Source organism: Rhinatrema bivittatum, chromosome 18 (assembly GCF_901001135.1).
Source record: "Rhinatrema bivittatum chromosome 18, aRhiBiv1.1, whole genome shotgun sequence".
Classification (NCBI taxonomy): domain Eukaryota; kingdom Metazoa; phylum Chordata; class Amphibia; order Gymnophiona; family Rhinatrematidae; genus Rhinatrema; species Rhinatrema bivittatum.
The window spans coordinates 24,746,052-24,762,084 of NC_042632.1; the positions used below are offsets into that span (position 1 = coordinate 24,746,052).

Genomic DNA, 16,033 nt, shown 5'->3' on the forward strand with positions numbered 1-16,033 from the left:
GGTCAGACCAAGGGTCCATCAAGCCCAGCATCCTGTTTCCAACAGTGGCCAATCCAGGCCATAAGAACCTGGCAAGTACCCAAAACTAAGTCTATTCCATGTAACCATTGCTAATGGCAGTGGCTATTCTCTAAGTGAACTTAATAGCAGGTAATGGACTTCTCCTCCAAGAACTTATCCAATCCTTTTTTAAACACAGCTATACTTACTGCACGAACCACATTCTCTGGCAACAAATTCCAGAGTTAATTGTGCGTTGAGTAAAAAAGAACTTTCTCCGATTAGTTTTAAATGTGCCCCATGCTAACTTCATGGAGTGTCCCCTAGTCTTTCTACTATCCGAAAGAGTAAATAACCGATTCACATCTACCCGTTCTAGACCTCTCATGATTTTAAACACCTCTATCATATCCCCCTCAGTCGTCTCTTCTCCAAGCTGAAAAGTCCTAACCTCTTTAGTCTTTCCTCATAGGGGAGTTGTTCCATTCCCATTATCATTTTGGTAGCCCTTCTCTGTACCTTCTCCATCGCAATTATATCTTTTTGAGATGCGGCGACCAGAATTGTACACAGTATTCAAGGTGCGGTCTCACCATGGAGCGATACAGAGGCATTATGACATTTTCCGTTTTATTCATCATTCCTTTTCTAATAATTCCCAACATTGTTTGCTTTTTGACTGCCGCAGCACACTGAAACCGACGATTTCAATGTGTTATCCACTATGACACCTAGATCTCTTTCTTGGGTTGTAGCACCTAATATGGAACCCAACATCGTATAATTATAGCATGGGTTATTTTTCCCTATATGCATCACCTTGCACTTATCCACATTAAATTTCATCTGCCATTTGGATGCCCAATTTTCCAGTCTCACAAGGTCTTCCTGCAATTTATCACAATCTGCTTGTGATTTAACTACTCTGAACAATTTTGTGTCATCTGCAAATTTGATTATCTCACTCGTCGTATTTCTTTCCAGATCATTTATAAATATATTGAACAGTAAGGGTCCCAATACAGATCCCTGAGGCACTCCACTGTCCACTCCCTTCCACTGAGAAAATTGCCCATTTAATCCTACTCTCTGTTTCCTGTCTTTTAGCCAGTTTGCAATCCACGAAAGGACATCGCCACCTATCCCATGACTTTTTACTTTTCCTAGAAGCCTCTCATGAGGAACTTTGTCAAACGCCTTCTGAAAATCCAAGTATACTATATCTACCGGTTCACCTTTATCCACATGTTTATTAACTCCTTCAAAAAAGTGAAGCAGATTTGTGAGGCAAGACTTGCCTTGGGTAAAGCCATGCTGACTTTGTTCCATTAAACCATGTCTTTCTATATGTTCTGTGATTTTGATGTTTAGAACACTTTCCATGCGCTCCGACAGTTCCTGGACTTGCTTCTACAAGTTCCGGTTGTACTGGGTCATATACAGCTGGGAGGAGGCAAGCCGGGCAGTGAGCATAGCACCCTGGTAAACCTTTCTACCCAGGGCATCTAACACCCTATGCTATCAACCTGGAGGGTGGAGAGGCATTGGTGTAGGAGTGCTTCGCTTTCTTGAAGGCGGACTTCAAGCATAACAGATTGATGTGGGAGATGGCGCCTCTCAAACCTCAATGCTTGTTGCACTAAGTAAATCACGTCCACCTTCTGATTAACTGGAGGAACGTTCACGGGGTGGTCCCAGATCCTGAGGAGTAACTCCTTGAGATGTCATGGATTGGGATTACCACTGTTTCCTTAGTGGTATCTACGAACTGAAGAACCTCCAGCATTGTGTGCCAGGGATTCTCCTCAGTGAGAAGTTGAAACGAGATGGCCTCCGCCATCTCCCAGAGAGGAGACCTACACCTCTCGTCCAGCGGAGACTGGTCCAAGACAAGGTCATCTGAGTTATCTCAGGAGGACTCTGAGATATCATCCCCCCACAGATCAAATGGGGCCTCCTCCTCGCTAAGGTCCCCTGGGGCTGACGTGGAGGGAACCTGCTCAAACCTCTTGCTTTTGGCACAGAGGGCATCAACGGCACCGCGATCCACAATGGCCCAAGACCGGGGAATCGCAGCTATGGAACTAGTGGCCTCGGCATTGGTTCTTCCTCCTCCTCGGACCTGATGATGGGAATCTGTTTGGAGGAGGGCATCAGTGACCGCTGGGGCACTAATGGTACCCCAGGCATCGGTTGTGTTGGTAGTACGCCCAAAAGGACATCTAGACGCTCGAGCAGGGGCACTAAAAGACTGTGCAGGCACTGGCACGGGAACCGGTGTCGATAGCGGCTCGATACCCTGTAGGGTTTGTAGCACCGCTAGCTGAACCCTGAAATCCAACTCTTGAAAATCTGAAGAAAAAAATGGACTGAGAAAAGAGGAGGAGGGGGGAGGCGTCACCAGGACGAGGAGGCTCGGTGCCCAGCATTAACACCGCTGGGGAATGCCTGGGGGTCGCTTCAGTGCTGGCATGGCAGCCGCCAGTGCCAAACCTGTCCCAGTGCCATGTAGAGACAGCGACCAGTGACGATGCTTACTGGACTTCCCTCAATGCTCGGCCCAGTCCTTCCCCGGTGCCAAGGATGGAGAAGATCCAGATGTTTTGGAATGCGAGGACACCGGAGATGGCCTATGACCGGTCCCTTTCTCTCGAGAAGGTTCCCAATGGAGGAATAGAAAGGGACGGTGTATATTATGGCTCCCACCGGCCTCAGATGGTGGAGTAGATCGATCATTTTTGGTCCCAAAAAGCTTTTCCAACTTATTCAGCCATGCGCAACAGCCTTTGGGGGTGTCAGATTGATGAGCATGCACCCCCAAATGTCGTACGACACCCCCAGGCAGAGGATACAAACTTTATGTGGATCAGTGATAGACATGGTCCATGGACAACACCATAGAAAACAGCCGGCAAGCGGTCGATGGCCGGTGGCCACCGGAGAGCGACACACCAGGAATCGACCGCAACAAGGAAGAAATTAACGTACCGCGCCGCGGGAAGGCCACCGAAGAGTGAAAGAGAGGGACCCAGCGCAGTAAAAGCCGAAAATCGATCGGGGGGGGGAAACCTGAAAATTAATCAAAAGAGCAGAACTCCAACTAATGCAAGGCAAACAGTTCGTGGGAAAAAAAAAGAGAGAGACAGAAGAGGGACCCCCGTGTGAACGCACGGTTAGTGGCATGTTGGGCTCCATCTGATGATGTCACCCACATGTGAGGTCTACCATCCTGCTTGTCCTAGTAGAACAGATTTAACATTCTGGTTTAGAATACCATAAACCAGCACATTAACACACAACCTACTTAATCCTTTAAATCCTACAAATACTGCAGCCCTATAGCTAACTGGGATGCACCATCGTTGTGTACACTCCGCTGAAGTGGATGGAGAACGTCCTTCTGAACCTTCCATGATCTAAACATAAAAAGCACAGAACATAGATAGACAATACCAAGCCCCATCATCTGTATATTTCCATTCCGGTTGCAATTTCAAACCCAGTATAAAACTAAACTTAAATAAGCAGAACACCTCCTGCCAAACAATACCTGTAAATTGAAAAATGTGAAGTTACTATACTAATGCTTACAAACTGGTATCGGACTTCCATGTATTGCCTCTTGCTCTCAATGGACAAATTAATGGGCATTTGTACATTAACTTCAATTTCTGCACTCATTACTGCAAGCTGTGTTGAACCCTACATACCCTTTGGCTTTTCACTCCCATTCATGGAGTCATCTGATGCTCTTATTTTTGGCTACATTTCTTTTGGGAGGTTCTTATAACCACAACCCTTTCTATTTAAGAAACTCCCAAGTCTTCCCCTTTCAGCCTTGTTCTAGAACTCTCCCCACTCAAACTAATGCTTGCATTAGGCATCCAAATGCTTGACATACAAATGCACACCCTCCTCTAAGGTCTGCATATTTAGATCCTTACATTTATTGTCAGGCTTATATTGCCTACTCTGCACTATTTTGTAAGATCTCCTCTGTCATTTTAGAGAGGTCTCCAGAATATTTTTTTTTTTTTGAGAGGGGGTGGGGAGAGGGCAGGAAGGAGAAGGACATTCTACAACATAATGCTTCTACAAAACAGTTGGCGATAATTTAATCCCAAGTTTTTTTGCGTTATATCTCTCTAAGCACTGCCCTGTCACATTGAGCACAAGACTGACCACCACACCTCACACTAACAGCAGTCTCCTATTTGGTGAGCGTCAAACTTCAACCCACATGCAATGCTTCCTTGGATTTTTGAACTCCAAATGCATGACAGAACGTTTTTGCATTTGATTGGATTCTCCAGATATTGAAAGAATTCTGTAAGACATATTCATGGCACCTGTAAAAAGAAACATGTGGAGAATTCGATTGCCATATCAGATAGGCACTGCCTCATCAGATGCAGTCTATTTACTATATTTTCATTACATATCACCTAAACTCTAAAATCTGTAATAGTTGTTCCGTACCTCCTTCTCAAGCATTTTCTGTTTCTTCATTTCTTTGTGATAATCCGAATCCTTTTCACCTTTGTGATGCAAGTTTGGCTGTTCAAAGAAGCAAGAGATACAATTTTGCAAACATTTTCACAATGCACAGTTGTATAAAATGAGTCTTTGATAACATTTTGAGATGAAGTGGAACTAAATATTCCAAAAACTAAAAAAAAAAAAACCAATAAAGAAAAATGTGACATGTAACAAATCCTATGTAACAAAATAAATGCAATTTCGATATTACAAATATATTTTGCCTGCTCACAGCAAAATGCCATTATAACTGACATATTGCTGCCATTTAGTATATGGGATTTTTCAAAACTAGATACAGAACATGCATGAACTGTTAAGATTTAATGCCACCCAGGTGAGGAGTTGGAGAGAGTGGAGCGGTCCGTGGGACTTTTGGATGAAGACAGAATGGCGCATATTACCTTTTAAATTGATTTCTATCTCCTGCCAAGGGTAGGACTGCTCTGGCCCAGACGGGAACAGGACACTTCCGCGTCTGACATCATCTGGGGCCTAGAAAAGCTGCCCAACCCACGGCGCGAAGTCAACATCAGCGCGCGTTGCCCAAGCTGAGCGGCTTTGTCTGACAAGCTTGCTGTTCTCCTTATCTTCTCAAAGTTAAATTGGTTTCTTATATATTAAATATATAGCTCCAGCTCCTCCAACTTGAAGCAGTATCCAACAGAAGTATATTTTGAAAAGTGTTAATATAATCTTCGATTTTTAAAGGACTACTATATTAGTAATAAATGCCTCACACCAAGAGGAAGCGAAGCGGAGGTTAAGGGAGATGGAGATCTCGACCATAGTGACCCCCCCAATCCAAGGGAAAATCAAAAATTTCTTTTAAATGGCTTCAGATAAACCTCCCGAGAGAAGCGCTACAGTTCTAGCAGAGGAGCTAAGTGTAGATCTGTCTGCTTCGTCAATATCTCTAAGTCCGGGAGCACCGACAACTCCATCTCATCCCTCTCAAACTATATTACAAGAAAATATTCTACCAAATTATTACATCTAGTGGATTCTCCTGAAATACAGGGAGAAATTCCACGATTAGAGGGAAAAGTGGAAGGTCACCCCAGTTCACTCTCTGAAGTGTTGTCTGAGGGGGTGACAAAATTGGTCAACCTAACCCCCATGAAGAAATTGGAGAAGCCACCAATAATTACATTGGACTCAGTATGGTCTGCCATTGTTACACTTGAAAGCTCTGTATCTAAATTAACTGCTATTAATCTCCAGATGAATAACCGTGTTGTAGAAAATGAAGGAAAATTAGGAAAACAAAATGAAAAATTGGTTGAAATTGAACAACAGGTGTCCCAAATACAAAAAGTACAGGTTAATTTAATTCAAGGGTTAAAAATACAAACTAGAAACCTAGAAAGGTTAGAGAATGAAGTAAGATATTTAAATTTAAGGGTCATCAATTTTCCTCTAACCAGATTTTCTCTATTACAGGATCAGTTTAAAAAATCTTTACATGAAGTATTAAAGATTCCAAAGGAGGCCTCTCTGCCTATTTCTAAGATATATTAGTTGTTTTAATATAGTATAACTCAGGAGCAAGTGCCTCCTTTGGATCTCTCACAAATTCTTGAGTCGTCTACTGAAGAAATAGAGAAAAAAAGGAACAGTATTGGTTAACTTTGTATTTCCCTCCGATAGGGATACAGTATTAAGACTGTTCCTTCGTAACAGAACAGAAACATTTTTAGATCATCAAATCTGGATCTTTCCTGATATAACTAGAGCGACTCAAATCAGAAGGAAACAGTTTTTAGATTTGAGGACATTAGCTGCCCAAGTGGGAGTCCAAATGTTAGTCAGATATCCATGTAAATGCCTAGTAAGGTATGAAAATACTAAGTATATTTATTTTGAGCCTGAAGACTTGAAAATATTTTTGGAATCTAGAAAGATATTGGGGAATAAAGTTGATTAAAAAAAATGTTGTCGAATAAAGTGAGGAATGAAGCCACTGCTCTTTTTACCTGGGAAAATTTCATTATAAAGCTCATTATTGAATGCTGGATTTCTGCAAGATATTACATGGTAATTAGGATATCTAATAATTTAGAATATAAATGTTTTATAATATTTCAAAGTTGATGTTAAACAACTATTGAATATTTAGAATATTGGATATATTGTATGTGACAGAATTTGTCATGATAATTATGAAAATAAAGTATAAATAAAAAATAAAAAAAATAAAAAGATTTAATGCCACCCAGTACATGGCCTCACAGAGCATTTAATACCCATGGTTAACCTTGCTATTTGTTTTTTAAACTTGTACAATCTAGAAATACAAGTGTAACCACAGGGCATGAAGTGGAAAGAAATATAATTTCTCTACTAGCTGAGATCCTTTTATGTCCCAGAATGCAAAAGGAACGGAAACAGTAGACAAAATAAAAAAAAACAAAACAAAAAACAATCCACCACATATGAACAAATGCAACAAATTGATTTTAAAAAATAACCTTCCAAAACGTATGCAAGGTATACCTTCAGTAATTATACCTGCACTACCTTATTAGTATAAAGCCACACTGAGGGGGCCTATGTTCTAAGCACATGCTATTTAATGTACTAAGGCCCTTTTTTTTTTTTTTTTTTTTACTGTGTATATAGGGAGATTAAAAAAATAGTGTCTGCATATGCAGAACATAGAATAGCATGCTAATGACCTGGTTAGCATATTGCATGGTAAAGGCCAACATGCATTTTTTGCATGACCCTGAAATACAGCCACAAGGCAGAACCTTGGTTCTAGTGCACCAACTCAGCAATGCTAGAACTTAAAGGGGGAAGGAAGCTTTGTCTAAGGTCCCAAACATGCATCTCCCCTGCCCATTTGGAGATGGTAGACCAAGCTGGCAGAAGGTAAAGAGACTCCCATCGGCCAGGCCATAGCAGGTGCTCCCCTTCAGGCTTCAGATGGTCTGTTCACTTTGGGCAGCTAGATAGAAACTAAAAAGCCTCAGACAAGGTGGACATAGAATTCAACATAAAATAAGCAGCGAACCAGCTTAATATGAAGATAGGTGGAGTCAATCACAAGACGTCTTACCGTTGAGCCAAGAGACTGATGTTTGCGAAAACATCCTGGCGGAGACATAGCCTTCTCACTTTCACCCTGCTGGATACCACCCCCATCACCTTCTGAAGAGGAGAAATACACTTCATTAGAGAAGCCAGTATTGCATGCATTCCAGAACAGTGCTTGCAACTCAATTTTCCACAAGAAAAACCTGTATTGGACTTCTGCTTCTTTACTACAAGGAAGAGATTGCTAAGTCAGCAGATAACCAGGACAATGACCCTCTGTACCCACCCACCCCCTTTGTTATGACTCATGTCCAGAGCATACTAGATTTACTAATTCATTTGGTTTAATTTTGCTTATTTGCTTTGTAAATTAAAACAAACAAAAAAAAAACAAAAAACGATCTATATACTGGTTTTCCATAAATATTTTGATAAATCACACTCCTGTTGAAATATTATAAAATGCAGTACACGCTTGTCTAACCAAACGTGAGGAACTGCAGTATTCCTCTTACCTTTCATCTTTTTAAATCGCTGCGATTTCTCAAAGGACACAGGTCCTTTTAGGTAGTCGGGGATTTTTATGTCATATGATCCTGGAGCTGGGGCACATCCTAAGAATAAGACAATATAATGTTCAATATAATCAGCCATTCCAAGACTCAACATGAATAAAAACCACACTTATGAATTAATTACTATGTCTAACCCCTAACCTATGATTTGCTCTGTGTTGATAAATATAACACAGGAAAATTAGTTCTTACCTGATAACTTTCGTTCCTGTAGTACCAAGGATCAGTCCAGACAGCTGGGTTATGCCTCCCCTCCAGCAGATGGAGTCAGAGAGAAAACTGAAGACACCCCCTAGATATACCGGTGTACCACCTGCGATCCTTCAGTATATGTGATATCAAAGCAGAATTAACAACAGGACCACTGTAGCCACTGCAAAATTTAGAGAGATATATATATATATATTCCTTTTTTTTTTTTTTAACAACTCATTGACCAGATCAAGCAAAAACTTCCTTGACAAACAAGGAACAACCATGACAACATAAAATGTGTAGCACAACACAAAACAGTGACAACTTACCGTCGAAACTTGTCAACCAACTGTAAAGATAATCTGTCATCGAGAAATCTCGAACACGAGCGGACTCCCAGAAAACTTGGGCGGGCGTCTGGACTGATCCTTGGTACTACAGGAACGAAAATTATCAGGTAAGAACTAATTCCCTTTCCCTGTACATACCAGGATCAGTCCAGACAGCTGGGATGTACCCAAGCTGCCTTAACTGGGGTGGGACCCCGAGAGTCCGGCTCGAATCACGCTGCTCCCAAAGGACTCCGCAGGCGGACCATGAACGTCCAAGCGATAATGTCTGGCAAACGTATGCCAGGATTTCCAAGTGGCCGCCCTGCATATCTCTTGGCAAGACACCAACTGGTTTTCTGCCCACGAAGCCGCCTGGGAACGCAACGAATGAGCCTTAAGCCCGTCAGGGACAGGCTTACCAAAGCCAATATATGTTGCCGCAATCGCGCCCTTCAACCAGCGAGCGATAGTAGTTTTTGAAGCCTGAAGCCCCTTCCTGGGACTATTCCACAACACAAAGAGATGATCTGACCTGCGAAACTCGTTAGTAATCTCCAAATACCGCAGGAGCACCCGACGGACGTCCAAACATCTCAATTCTCGACCTTGAGAAGACTTCAGCTCCTCCTCAGAAAAGGAAGGCAATTCCACTGTTTGATTAACATGAAACGCCGAAACCACCTTTGGCAAGAAGGATGGAACGGTGAGTAAGGAGACTCCCGACGACGAAATCCGCAAAAACGGTTCCCTGCACGAGAGAGCCTGCAGCTCCGAGATACAACGAGCTGACGAAATGGCCACCAGAAAAACCGTCTTTAAAGTTAGGTCCTTCAGCGAGGCAGTCTTAAAAGGCTCAAAAGGAGCCGAACACAGACCACGGAGAACAAGGTTCAAGTTCCAGGCAGGACAGGGAGCCCTCACCGGCAGACGCAAGTTCCTAACGCCTCGCAAAAAACGAGCAACATCTGGATGACATGCAAGGGAGAACCCCTCGACCTTACCTCTCAAGCACCCCAGCGCCGCCACTTGAACCCTAAGTGAATTGTATGCCAAACCTTTCTTCAGACCGTCCTGTAGGAACGTAAGAATATGCCCCACTGACGTACGTCGGGGCGCAATACATAGAGCACCGCACCAGGTGTGAAAAACTTTCCAAACCCTAGCGTAAGGAAGCGTAGTAGAAGATCTGCGCGCCTGCAGGAGAGTGGAAACCACCGCGTCCGGATAACCTTTCTTCCTTAGCTGCCTCCGCTCATAAGCCAAGCCGCCAGACAAAAGCGTGCACGTGACACACCGGCAACTGGGAGCCAATGCAGCCGCCGGTGGACCTCATCCCACTGGCGGCTGAGCAGTGAAGAATCGCTGTGCAGTGTGCCGCAGACACACAGCAGGAAGATCAGCAGGGCCGTGGTGGAGCTCACCTCACCACGGCCCGAAGAACAAGGTCACGTCGAAACGTGCAGATGCTCCACCTCCTTCCTGCCCACGCGGCCCCGGAAGGGAAAATGTTGCCGGTGCCGCACGGGCAGAAAGGGGGAGGAGCATCAGTCGCGTGCAGAAGAGGAGCAGCATTGTTACAGCGTGCGAGAAGAGGAGGAGGCCCGGTAGCAGGGCCCCCACCGTGGATCGGTCCGAAAAGATCAGGGCCGCCGCCATCGGCCCGAGAAGATCAGGGCCCCTGCAGAGCCCGTCCTGCAGCGACCCGTGAAGAGGAGGCCCAGAGGTAAGAGAGAAGCTGAGGGCCCGTAGAGTGTGTGTATGAGGTGAGTTGAGAGATTGTGTGCGTGTATGAGGTGAGTTGAGAGATTGGGTGTGGGAGTGAGGACCTGAATGTTTGCAGAGACAGCATGTGAGAACCTGTATGTGTGTGAGAGAGACAGCATGTGACAGTGAGAGCCTGTGCTTGAGCAAGACAGCATGTGGGAGTGAGAGAGAGCCTGGGTGTGTGAGAGTCAGACAGCATGTATGAATGATTGTATGAGAGAGCATGTGAGAGTGAGAGCCTGTGAGAGAGAGAGAGAAAAAGCATGTGAGAATGAGAACCTGACAATGTTTGAGGGAAGAAGATAGATGGAGAGAAAAGAAATAGAAAAAAATACAATATGAAAGGAATTGGCAAAAAAATAAGAAAGGGGAGGTGGAACAAAAAAGCCTGTGACCAACCGATTAGAAAACTAAGTTCAGACAGCAAAGGTAAAAAAAAAGAAATAAATTACTTCTTATTGATTGGCACATGTAATCTTTGGGAATGTGCAAGAGTAGCACTTTCTCTATGCGGATCTTACAATGTACGAGATCAACATGGAGGAAGTGGAAACCCACGGGGCCTGCACAGAGGAGGCAGCAGAATGGGCTTCAGAGCCAGTAGCAGCAATCAGTGCCTCCCCAATAGCCATGCGGCAGCAGTGACAGTGGCAGCAGAGGAATGAGAGAGGCTCCAAGGTTGCTGGCAAAAGAAAGAAAGGGAGTCTGCCTTTAGTGTGTGCATGTGTATGAATGGGAGTCTGCCTGGGGGTGTATGTGTGTGAATGCATGGGTGCCTGCCTGAGGGTGTGTCTGTGTATGAGAATGTATGGGTGTCTTCCTGGGGTTTGTATGTGTGAGAATAGGTGCCGGCCTGTGTGTAGTATGTGTGTGTGTGTGTGTGAGAATGAATTGGTGCCTGCCTGGGGGTCTGTATGTGTGAGAATGAATGTGTGCATGCCTGGGGGATGGTGAGGGAGTGGTGTGAAAATGAATGGGAGCCTGCCTGGGGGTCAGTTTCAGTGTGTGAGAATGACTGGAAGCTTGCCTGGGTGTGTGTGTTTGTGTGAGAATAATTGGGAACTTGCCTGGGTGTGTGTATTTGTGTGTATGTGAGGGAGCCAGAGAGAGTGTGTATGAGAAAATCCAGGGGAGTAAGAGTTTGTGTGGAGGGGGGGGGGGGTGTGGAGGGGGAGAGAGTGTCAGTGTCTGTGAGAGCGAGAGGTTATGGTGGGTATAAGAGCATGAATGTGTATGTATGTGACAGTGTGTGTGTGTGAAAGAGAATGGACATGTGAGTCTGTGTGAGAGAGGATAACCTCCTAATCCTGGACAATATCAGGGTGACTGGAAATCAAGAGCTCCCACGTATGGACAGCAGGAGCTTTTTAAAATCCTTACTAGTTTTAATTATTGGGTGTTATTTGATATACCGTATTTTTCGCTCCATAAGACGCACTTTTTTTCCCCCAAAGGTGGGGGGAAAATGTATGTGCGTCTTATGGAGCGAATATAAAAAAAAAACCAAACAAAAATCTAACAACACCCCCCCCCCCCGACTCCCCCAAGACCTGCCGACTTAATTTCCTACAACCGATCGCTGCTATTGGTCGGTCTCAGTGACATGTGAGGGCATAGGGCCGTCGGCTGCCAGTAAACAAAATGGCGCCGACGGCCCTATGCCCTCACTATGTCACTGAGACCGACCAATAGCAGCGGTCGGTCTCAGTGACATAGTGAGGGCATAGGGCCGTCGGCGCCATTTTGTTTACTGGCAGCCGACGGTTCACGCCCAGGAGATCGTTCCCGGACCGCTCCTGGACCCCCGCTGGACCACCAGGGACGTTTGGCAGGTCTTGGGGGGGTCAGGAGGGTGGGGGGTTGCAGGAAATTAATTCGGCAGGTCTTGGGGGGGGGTCAGGAGGGTGGGGGGTTGCAGGAAATTAATTCGGCAGGTCTTGGGGGGTCAGGGGGGTGGAGGTTGTTAATTTAAAGGGTTGGGATGGGGGTTTGGGGGTTCCCACAGAAAGAAAAATTTTCTGATCTGGGGAGTGGACCGAAATGGCCCTCCCCAGACCCGAAAACAAAATGGGGAGAAAAAAAAAAAACTATGCACTCCCCTAATTTGCTCCATAAGACGCCCAGACGCAGAGCCGGTTTAGCACAATTTATTTTTTTTTAATTTTCCCCCTCTGAATCCTAAGTGCGTCTTATGGTCAGGTGCGTCTTATGGAGCGAAAAATACGGTATGTGCTGTTTTGAAATATTTTATTGGTGTTTGGGAAATTGTAAAAAATGTATATGATTTTAATTAATAGAAATTCTATTTATCAGTAGTTTTAAAATATTCTTTTATTAGTATGGTTTTACTATTATAACTGATGCTTTAAGTTTCTTAATTTTATTTGTTTTATGAGGAATGGTGCTTCTGTTTTTCCATTGTTAATACACAGAGTCTGGCTTCTTGGGGTTTACATTTCAGTTTTTGTCTAATTTGTGCTCCTTTATTTTGTATTCTGTATGTGGTGAGGGTCTGTCTCTGCTCTGTGTGTGTGACTGTGATGAGGGATTCTGCTAGCATAGGGATCTATAGCAATCTGGTTTGTTTTGTTTCCTCAGCAGGTGGTGTATTGGTATTCTAGGACCCAGTGTAATATTTACCCTTGCTTTTTCACAGGTAGGGTTATTGTTGTTTGAGTCCTTGGTGTTATTACTGTTATGTTACAATGGGATTGCAGTATAGATTTTGAGTGTCTTTTTTGCGAGGTTTTATTTTAGTTCACAATGTGCCTGGCAGTGGAAGGTGTTTGTGCTGCTGTTACTGTGAGGTGACACCAGCATTTGAAAATATCTTTTAGTATGATGAGCTGTAAGGGAAACATCCAAGCTCCATTGTTTGGGGGAATTTCAGTGGATGCACAGAGTTACAGAACTGGAGGTGCAGGATTTATATTGACATTCTGTCCCTTCCTATAAATTCCAGACTTCACTCTCATAGCCATATATAATTAGTTGAATGAGGCTATCAATAATTTCATAGTGTGAAACTGGCCAGCTTTTTAAAATTACGCAGAAGACCCTTTGGACTTTATTAACACCAAATATTCAAAAGCTGTGTTCATCCCATCAAGCTCATATCTCATTAAAGAGGTAAATTGAATAACACAATAACTTTGTTTTATTATTGTTATTCATAAATTATAACAATAATATTAATCTTGGAATATTATATATTTTTAATATAAATGAAAGGTTTTCACAAGATAGGTTGTGTCGTGAAACATTTTATTATGTATATATTTAAGGAAACATACGTAAATTGTCAAAATACATTTCGTTAGTTTAACCTTTAACCTCTGGTTTGCTAGTAGACTGAATTACTGTGTCCCGAAATTATGTTTGTCTAAAAAGCGTATCACCAACATGAAAAGTTTGGAAAGCTCTGCGCTAGGGACTCTAGTGTCCCTAGCGCCTCCTTTTGCCCGTTTCTACCGCCGAGCCTCATTTAAATACTGTATTGCACGCACAGACGAGTGGCCTGGGCGTTCGCTCGCCCGCTCTCCTGCGGACTTTACTGAATCTGCCCGAATGGAAGTTACATCAAGATGTAATTTCCACTGCAAGCAAGTTTTAAAAACCTAGCGGTTCACATTTGCCCTTTTTACTTCACTTTGCCACTGCAAGTCTCAGCCTTCTCAATCTTGCTGTGGCTTGCTCAACTGTCGATGCAGTCATCTCTCTGCCTGCTGTTGCTGCATCCTGCATGCAATGTACAGCGCACCATGAGAACTGTTGCCAAAGTGCTGCCACTGCTGCACAGTGTGGAATTCATGGGGACCTACTTATCCTGCTGCCATTATCACCAGCTGGGAGTCTGCTGCTACTGCCTGGCTCAGCACTACCGTGCACCCTCACCTACAGTGCACTCAGCCTAGGGCACAGCTTGACACGCATTTTGAATGCGCTACAATAACAGGATTAGCACATCCAAGATGTGTGTCCAAACCAGTAAGTGTCCTGTCGATGAGGATATTAGCTAATACCCCAGATGAAGAAAAAAAAAAAACAAGCCACACACCAGACGTACATGTTTTAACCCATAAAAATTAATGGCAGCCCCAGCACCATCAACAAAAAAAGCAAAAAAAAAAAAATAGTTTTGTGGTTCCTCCTACTTAATATTGTGGTAATACTAAGTAAGAGGAATCACAGAAACCAGCATCATGAAAAAGAAAAAGTCTTGACAGCAGTCAGGTTAGTGAGATGGAAACTCAATTTACCACTGTCTGTTTTCGGGTTAGGAGAAAGGACGCTTGTAAATTGATCGGCAGTTTTTCAAACCCACGTCTCCTGGGTGCCCGATGCCAAGGACCTGCTAGGGAAACACAACTGATCCCTAGCGCCTGCTCTTTAGTGCAGCACATCATTACCAGTCTGCATTGCATGCCCAGGAGAGGTGGATGGAGGCCCATTAAGAAAACGGGCACTCACTATGAGCACCTGTTTTCTACCTGCTTTTATTGCATTGGCTAGTGATGTCTGCACATTCACACAGGATCCACAAACCACCAGGACGGGTTTGTGTCTGGTCGGGACATGCTGCCTGCTGTCCAGCTCAGAACCACTTGCAAGCCACCGGGAGGACAAGTCCCCAGGTATGGGAACTTATACAAATGTATGTAAATGGAGGGACAACCTCTCCTCAGTCCAGGAATGTCTAGTCCTGGTCTCCGGAAAAGTTGGCAATCCTACTCGCATGGCATTTATAGCATTCCCAAAGTCAGGATACCAAAAAAGTAGAAGAAAAAAAAAGTGTGATCATATTGGATCTCAGGGGATAGAAAATTCAACTTTAAGAAGTTCCTAAAAGACAACAGCAAATTCGCAATAGATCAGAGACCCGTTTAAATGCAACACACAGCAGATTTATGTTGTGTGTTGCATTTAAACTAAACAACTTGCACTTGTTTATGTTCCGTTCTCTGTTCTCACCCCTTGTTACATGTAAACCGGCATGATGTGGTTTCTAACCATGAATGCCGGTATAGAAAAAACGCAAATAAATAAATAAATAAATTTGTTCGGGGTTCACGGTCCCTCCCCCTCTCCCTCTAATCTTAACCCAAACGTGAGACTGCACTGCTCACCCGTGTGCTCGTTGAAACGTTTCAGCGGCGCCTTGGGGAAAGACATAGTCACAAAACAATAAAGACTTCACACCAGAGCTCGCTCACTCTCTCGTACACACCCTCATCCCACGCTAGAATTCAAATAACTGCTCGCCAGGTTTACACCGCCTCCCTGGCCCCGTCCAGCCAATCCCTGCAGCCGCTGGCAGAGGAAGTTCAGGTCCTCGCCAATCAGAGCCCACAGAGCAAAAAAACGTCCGACAACGCTTCTTCCCCCCCTAGCCTGCAACCGACGCGAGGACCGGAAATAACTTCCTCGGCCGAGAAAGCAGGACTTCCATAATTTTCAATAAAAAAATAAATAAGAGGAAACACTGCAGAATTGTTTTGTGCATGGTAGTTGAGGACAGCCGGAGGTTTCCATATATATTGAGTGTTAAACGTGTTCAAGGGCGATATTGATTTGGGGAAGGAGGGAATC

General features: G+C 44.0%; 1 protein-coding gene across 3 annotated transcripts in view; it reads right to left on the reverse strand.

Annotated features, from left to right (window-relative positions):
* The window catches only part of HMMR (hyaluronan mediated motility receptor), a 90,482-nt gene extending 74,521 nt beyond the window's left edge, over nt 1-15,961 (reverse strand). The window contains exons 1-4 of one of the 3 annotated variants that reach the window (XM_029583574.1): nt 15,571-15,961; nt 8,094-8,192; nt 7,556-7,692; nt 4,480-4,557 (exon numbers count right to left, since the gene is read on the reverse strand). In XM_029583574.1, the coding sequence (XP_029439434.1) occupies nt 4,480-4,557; nt 7,556-7,692; nt 8,094-8,192; nt 15,571-15,616 (360 nt within the window). In that variant the 5' untranslated portion in view covers nt 15,617-15,961. Of the gene's footprint in view, nt 1-4,479; nt 4,558-7,555; nt 7,693-8,093; nt 8,193-8,345; nt 8,384-15,570 lie in introns of those variants that run through there. The other 2 variants (XM_029583575.1, XM_029583576.1) reach the window with 2 other exon arrangements.
* Nucleotides 15,962-16,033: the final 72 nt, after the last annotated feature.